Source organism: Passer montanus, unplaced genomic scaffold (assembly GCF_014805655.1).
Source record: "Passer montanus isolate IOZ18808 unplaced genomic scaffold, ASM1480565v1 scaffold189, whole genome shotgun sequence".
NCBI lineage: Eukaryota > Metazoa > Chordata > Aves > Passeriformes > Passeridae > Passer > Passer montanus.
The window spans coordinates 324,764-331,800 of NW_024366381.1; the positions used below are offsets into that span (position 1 = coordinate 324,764).

Sequence of the window (7,037 nt, forward strand, 5' to 3'; positions counted from 1 at the left end):
GAGCACCCCCAGCTCCCTCAGCTGTTCCTCTCAGGATTTGTGCTCCTCACCACCCTCATTTCCTCCTCTGGGTGCTCTCCAACATCCCAACATCCTCCCCAAAGCGAGGGGCCCAGAACTGCCCGTCGGGAGGCAGGATGCCCCGGGCCCTTGCCGCGGCAGCAGGCGCGGCGGGGGCCGTGGGGCCGAGCTGGCAGCAGAGCACGGAGCGCATGAGGCGCAGCACGGGCGGCCGCAGGATGGCGAAGACCCAGGGATCCACGATGGAGTTGATGGACAGGAAGCGCAGCGCCAGCAGGTCCCACTCGTGGTCGCCCTGCTCCTCGCGGAACTTGTTGACGTAGGCGCGGATCTGCGGAATCGGGGTTGGAAAGAGGATGGAAATTTGTCTCGTTACGCCCTCGGTTCTGATAGGTGGGGTTCAGGTGAGGCACGTCCACAGAATTCAGGGGATTCACAGAATGAGAGAATTCAGAGAAATCGCAGAATGACAGAATCAACAGAATCACAGGATGACAGAATCACAGAATTCACAGGAATCACAGAATGACAGAATCAACAGAATCACAGGATGACAGAATCACAGAATTCACAGAATGACAGAATCAACAGAATTCACAGGAATCACAGAATGACAGAATCACAGAATTCACAGAATTCACAGAATGACAGAATCACAGAATTCACAGAATTCACAGGAATCACAGAAAGAATGACAGAATTCACAAAATCACAGGATGACAGAATTCACAGAATGAATGGAGTCACAGAATTCAGAGAATCACAGAATGACAGAATTCAGAGAATCACAGAATGACAGAATTCAGAGAATCACAGGATGACAGAATTCACAGAAATCACAGAATGACAGAATTCACAGAATTAATGGAATCACAGAATTCGCAGACTCACAGAACCACAGAATCACAGATTTCACACAATTCTCAGAATTCACAGAATGACAGAATTCACACAATTCACACATTTCACAAAATTCACACAATTCACACAATTCACAGAATCCCTGGGTTGGGAGAGAGCTTCAGGGTCACGGAGTCCAACCCAGCCCCAACAGCTCAACCCAACCCTGGCCCCCAGAGCCACATCCAGGCTTTGTTAAACACCCCCAGGGATGGTGGCTGCACCACCTCCCCGGGCAGCCATTCCACAACTTTATCACCTTTCTGTAAAAAACCTTTTCCTATTATCCAATCTATATTCCCCTTGGCACAGCTTCAGACTGTGTCCCCTGGTTCTGTCAGTGCTGCTTGGTGGAGGTGCACCCAGCCTGGTCTGGAACCCTTCCAGCCACAGCTTCTCTGGACAACCTGTATCAGGGCTTCACCACCCTCACAGTAAAGGATTTTTTCCTGATATCCCATCTAAACCTCCTCTCTGTCCTCTCTGAATCCGTTTCTCCCTGGTCCTGTCACTCCAGGCCCCTGTAAAGAGTCTCTCTCCGTGTTCCCTATAGCTCCTTTCAAGTACTGGAAGGTCATAATTAGGTGACCCCAAATCTTCCTCCTTTCCAGGGTGAGCAGTCCCAATTCTCCCAGCAGAGCTGCTCCATCCCTTTAATCAGCTTGGTGCCTCCTCGGGACTCACCCCACCATCTCCAGGTCCTTCCCGTGCTGGAGGGACCCCGGAGCTGGACACAGCACTGCAGTGGGGTCCCACAATCACCTCCCTCAGCCAGGGAGGAATCACAGGCAGAAACAACCCCGAGTCTGGGCCGCCAAAACCTGCCCCCCAGGCGGCTCTTTTGGGGCTGTCACAGCAAATTCGCTGACTCCACGGGTTTTAAATGAACTTTAAATGCCAGCCAGCCCCGTGCCGCGCTCGGCTCAGAGCCGCGATCACTTCAGAGCCTTCCTCTGCGGCTGCGGAGGAAGAGGCGTCTCTCACCTTGCGACCGCACGGCACAAGGACCGTGCGAGGCGATGGAGAGGATGAGCCTGCGGGACCCCGCGGCTCCCCCCTGCGCCTGCCGACTCATCCCGGCCAGGAAGGGTGACTCAGCACTCCTTACTCACCCGGGCCACCCCCTCGCTCCGGGCTGGGACACGCTGCCATGGGGCCGGGCGGCAGGAGCATCCCTGCCCTGCCCGCCATCCGCCGGGCACGGCGCAGCCACGCAGCTTTTCCAAAGCTCCGCTGTGTTTTGGGAAGGAATTCGTGACCCCGGCGGGGTTTGTGTGGCTGGGATCCTCCTGGGAGGAGCGGGGACAGGAGAGAAAGTGTCACCCGCAAGGAGAGCCCACATGGGAGGCGGGCGATGGGAAAAGGGAAGCTGGCTCTGGATCAGGCCATATCTGCCACCACAGGGCCCTGGGATCGCGGCCAGGGCTGCTTTCCCAGCCCCTCTGCCCCCAGCACACTCACAGGGCCCTGCCCACCGTCCCCTCCGGGGGTTCCGCTCCCTGCTGGCCACAGCAGCCAGCCCGGGGCTTTTTTGGGACACAGGAAGAGCTGTCCATCATCTGCGGGTTCATGGTCAGGAGCTGGAGTGTCTCTCAGGGCACTGAGGCTCCTGGGATGCTCACGAGCATCTGGACATTATTCCTTTGTCTGAAGCCCTGGCTCGGCCGTATCCTGTGGTTATTTCCTTTTCCCTCAGGAAAAGCAAGGGAGGATGAAGGGAAGATAGAGTCTGTTTAACAGCAAGAGTGTGAAATTAGCACTGGCTGTGCTTCCACACTTCTTCAGGGACCAAACTGACCCACACTGGGGCCTCACACACCCAGGCTCTGGAGCCACCGATGCTCCTGGTGGAAAAGCACTTGGATGGATGGATGGATGGAAAGTGGCCCTGGGGAGGAAACAGCCCAGACAGAGGCAGGCCACTCGCTCTCTCCACTTCTTCACTTGGCTGTTTTGATGCCGGATTTCTGCTGGATGCCTCGTGCATGGATGGGGCACGGGATGTGGGGATGTCCCTGGGGATGACACGTGCTGTGGCTGCCGTGCCAGATCTCTGTTCCCAGAAATCTCCCATCTCTGTGCCAGCGCCTCAGCACTGTTGCAGAGGAGAAGAAAACTCTGTCTGACAGCGAGGTGGGCACAGCCTCTCACATCTCCAGCTCCATCCGCAGAAATCTGGGATCACTCATCCTGCCCAGCATGGACATCCACCGCCTCCAGCCCAGGGCAGCTCCTTCATCCCCTCTCTAGAGGTGTAATTCATTGTTTTGCCATTCCTCACACCTCCACCATGAGTTCCTGGATCCTGGGAATCACAGTGATGCCGTGTGGTCCAGGGGACCCTGCCTGAGCCACAGGAGCCTCTGTGGGGTGGGAGGGCACCTCTGCTCCTGCCATTCTGTCCTCCTGGCACCCCATTCTCCTGTCAGACCATCCTCCTGCCACTCCATCCTCCTGTCACTTCATCTTCCTGCCACTCCATCCTCCTGCCACACTGTTCTCTTGTCAGACTATCCTTCTGCCATTCCATCCTCCTGCCAGACCATCCTCCTGCCACCCCATTCTCCTGTCACACCATTCTCCTGCCACTCCATTCTCCTGCCACACCATTCTCCTGCCACTCCATCTTCCTGCCACTTCATCTTCCTGCCACCCCATTCTCCTGTCAGACCATCCTTCTGCCACTCCTGATATCCCATTCTCTTGTCAGACTATCCTTCTGCCATTCCATCCTCCTGCCAGACCATCCTCCTGCCACCCCATTCTCCTGTCACACCATTCTCCTGCCACTCCATTCTCCTGCCACCCCATTCTCCTGCCACACCATTCTCCTGTCAGACCATCCTTCTGCCACTCCTGATAGCCCATCTAAACCTCCTTTAAACCTCCTGTCGCTCCTCTCTGCTGCCATCCCATCCTCCCACCACCTCATCCTCCCGCCACACCATTCTCCTGTCAGACCATCCTTCTGCCACTCCTGATAGCCCATCTAAACCTCCTTTAAACCTCCTGTCGCTCCTCTCTGCTGCCATCCCATCCTCCCACCACCTCATCCTCCCGCCACACCATTCTCCTGCCATTCCATGCTTCTGTAACCCCATTCCCCTGCCATTCCATGCTCCTGCCCCCCGTGATCCTGGCACCCCATCCTCCTCCTGGCCCTGGGGACACAGGGAGTGATCCCCCCACTCCCAGCTGATGTGCAAATTACCAAGCTCACGGCTGAGCTGGCCTCTCCCAAGCTTTCACCCCAGCCCTCGAGGTCTGCCCAGCACACTTGGGGGAATCTTTCCAAAGACCAAGAACAAATGTGTGCGCTGGGGAGAGAGAACAACCAGCGCCACTCACCGTGAAGGGCAGGGAGCAGATGACGAAGGTGATGGTCATGATGGAGAGCAGCAGGAGGTGGTCGATCTCCTCGGCCATGGAGAAGATGCGGCGGCCGCAGCCCGCGGCCGCTCGGGGCTGCTCGCTGCCGGCCAGCCGGCGGCTCCGCTGCCCGCGCCGGTGCATGCGGGCCAGGTTCACGATGACGCTCAGGTTGCACAGCAGCACGGCCACGATGAGGAAGAGCAGCAGCGTGGCGTAGAGCAGCGAGAAGGTGACGTCGAGCCCCGCCGCCTCCCCGGCGGCCCGCTGCGGGTCCCGGTGCATCTGGATGAAGCACCAGGTGCCGGGGCAGTACTGCACGTAGCGCCCGAAGCCCAGCAGCGGCAGCGAGCACAGCGCGGCCGAGAAGCTGTAGATGGCCGGCAGGGCCACCAGGCCGGTGCGGGGGCTCAGGAAGCGCTCGTAGAAGTAGGGTCGCCCCAGGGCCAGGCAGCGCTCCAGCGCCATGGTGAAGAGGATGAGCATGGTGGCGAGGCCGAAGAAGCTCATGGCGAAGCCGAAGTAGAGGCAGATGTGCCCTCCGCGGGCCAGGCTGGTCAGCGTGAGGTTGCGGTGGTAGGAAGCCAGCACCAAGGGGCTGACGGAGCAGGTGCCCAGCAGGTCGGTGAGCACCAGGGCCAGCACCAGGACGTGGAACAGCGCGGGCGGGCGCTGCCGGGCGCCGCGGCGGCCGCGCAGGAGCAGCCCCAGCGCCAGCAGGTTGCCCAGGAGCCCGGCCGAGAACATGAGGGCGCTGACCAGCGGGCGAGCCCCGGCCGGCAGCGCTGCCCCGTCGCTCCCGTACGCCCGGCCCGTCCCGTTCATCCCGCGCCGCACGCCCGACTGCGCCGCCGGCCCCCCCGGCACCGGCACCGGCACCGCCCGCCCCGACGGCACCGCCCCGCCCCGACGGCACCGCCCCGGGCCCGGCACCGCCCCGGGACCGCGATCGCTGCTGGCATGGACCCGGCGGAGGCGGGGAACGCCACGGAACGACCTGGCCCGACCGAGAGCCCCGGTAGCGGTGTGGGAGTCCGGACACGGCCAGTGATGGTGCGGGTCTGAGAGTCCCGGTACCGGTGTGGGAATCCCGGACACAGCCAGTCCCGCTACCGGACCGAGAGTCCCGGTACCGGTGTGGGAGCCCCGGACATGGCCAATGACAGTACCGGTGTGGGAGACCCGGTACCAATCCGGGAGACCCGGACACAGCCAGTCCCGGTATTGGTCTGAGAGTCCCGGTACCGATGTGGCAGTCCCAGCCACGGCCAGTGCCGGTACCGGTCTGAGAGCCCCGGTACCGGTCTGAGAGCCCCGGACACGGCCAGTCCCGGTACCGGTCTGAGAGCCCCGGTACCAGTCTGGGAGCCCTGGACACGGCCAGTGCCGGTAGTGGTCTGAGAGCCCCGGTACCGGTCTGGGAGTTCCGGACACGGCCAGTGATGATGTGGGTCTGGGAGTCCCGGTACCGGTCTGAGAGCCCCGGACACGGCCAGTCCCGGTACCGGTCTGAGAGTCCCGGTACCGGTCTGAGAACCCCGGGCACGGCCAGTGACGGTGCGGGTCTGAGAGCCCCGGTACCGGTGTGGGAGTCCGGACACGGCCAGTCCCGGTACCGGTGTGGGAGCCCTGGACATGGCCAGTGACGGTACCGGTCTGGGAGCCCCAGTGCCGGTCCGGCCGTGCTGGGGCGGCCCCGGGATCGCTGGGACAGTCCCGGTGTGACCCAGCCCCGCTGCCCGACCGGGAGCGCCTCTTACGACCTGGCCCGGTGCTGGTCCAGGAGCCCCGGTGCGGCTCCGAGAGTCCCTCCCGTGGCCAGCCCCGGTGCCGGTCCCAGAGCCCGGTGTGGCTTTGAGAGCCCCGAGGCACGGCCGGTCCCTGTGCCAGACCGGGAGCGGCTCCCACGGCCAATCCCGGCACGGCCCCAGCAGTCCCGGTGCCGGTGCATCAGTCCCGGTGCCGGCCCAGCAGTCCCGGTGCTGGCCTGGGGTCGCTCTCACGGCCAATCCCGGCACAGGTCCGGAGTCCCGGTGTGGCTCCTGGAGCACGGAGTCCCACCCTGTCCCGGTGCCAATCCCGGGATCCCAGTGCCCGTGCCAGAGCCCCTGGCAGAGGCTCCCGGGGTGCTCTGGGCCAGCTCCAGTCCAGCCTGAGAGCCCCAAGGCACAGAACCCCGGTGCCCCCCGAGCCCAGCTGAGCCCGGGCTGTGCAGGGAGATTCCCTTTGCTCCAGAGGAACCCACGGAGAGCTCCCTGCCCCGTGGCTGGCACCAGGCCGTGTCCCCATTGTCCCCCTCTCCTACATGTCATCCTTGGTCCCCAGGGGGGTGCAGCCTGTCTGGCCATGACCTTAAAGCCCTTCCAGTCCCACCCCTGCCATGGGCAGGGACACTTTCACTTCCCCAGGCTCATCCAAGCTGGAGCACATCCAGGGGTGAGAAATCCACATGCTCCATCCCAGTGGCCTCAGATGCCCCCTCCATCCTTCAGGACACCAGCCCTCACTCAAGCTGCCTTTACTGAAGCACTTGGTAACTCCCAGAATAAAAAACCCTCTTCCCTCCTGCGGCCCTGGGGCTGCCCCGAGAGCTGGAACAATTTAATTTCAGATTTGCTCGGTGCCCCTCAGTGTGACACTGCAGCAGGGCTGGCAGAGCGGGGACGCAGGCACGCGGGAGGCCGTGGCTGTTGTTTTAAAACAACTTTTGTAACAGGAACTTCGCAGAGGAAATTGGGGGCCGGGTG

The 7,037-nt window shown here is 61.6% G+C and overlaps 1 protein-coding gene across 1 annotated transcript; it reads right to left on the reverse strand.

The window, feature by feature from the left end:
* Positions 1 to 55: 55 nt before the first annotated feature.
* Positions 56 to 5,146, reverse strand: PTGER2 (prostaglandin E receptor 2). The gene is made up of 2 exons (XM_039705933.1): positions 4,270 to 5,146; positions 56 to 352 (listed from the first exon to the last, which is right to left on the reverse strand). Exons 1-2 carry the CDS (start codon positions 5,113 to 5,115, stop codon positions 56 to 58), a joined length of 1,143 nt encoding a protein of 380 aa, XP_039561867.1. The 5' UTR covers positions 5,116 to 5,146.
* Between the last annotated feature and the right edge of the window lie 1,891 nt (positions 5,147 to 7,037).

Bases quoted from the DNA above. Each gene is read 5' to 3' on its own strand.
- PTGER2 (XM_039705933.1), bottom strand. From the start codon at position 5,115: ATGAACGGGACGGGCCGGGCGTACGGGAGCGACGGGGCAGCGCTGCCG. The intron at 353-4,269 runs GTGAGTGGCGCT...CCGATTCCGCAG, and splicing joins TCTGCTCCCTGCCCTTCACG to ATCCGCGCCTACGTCAACAA.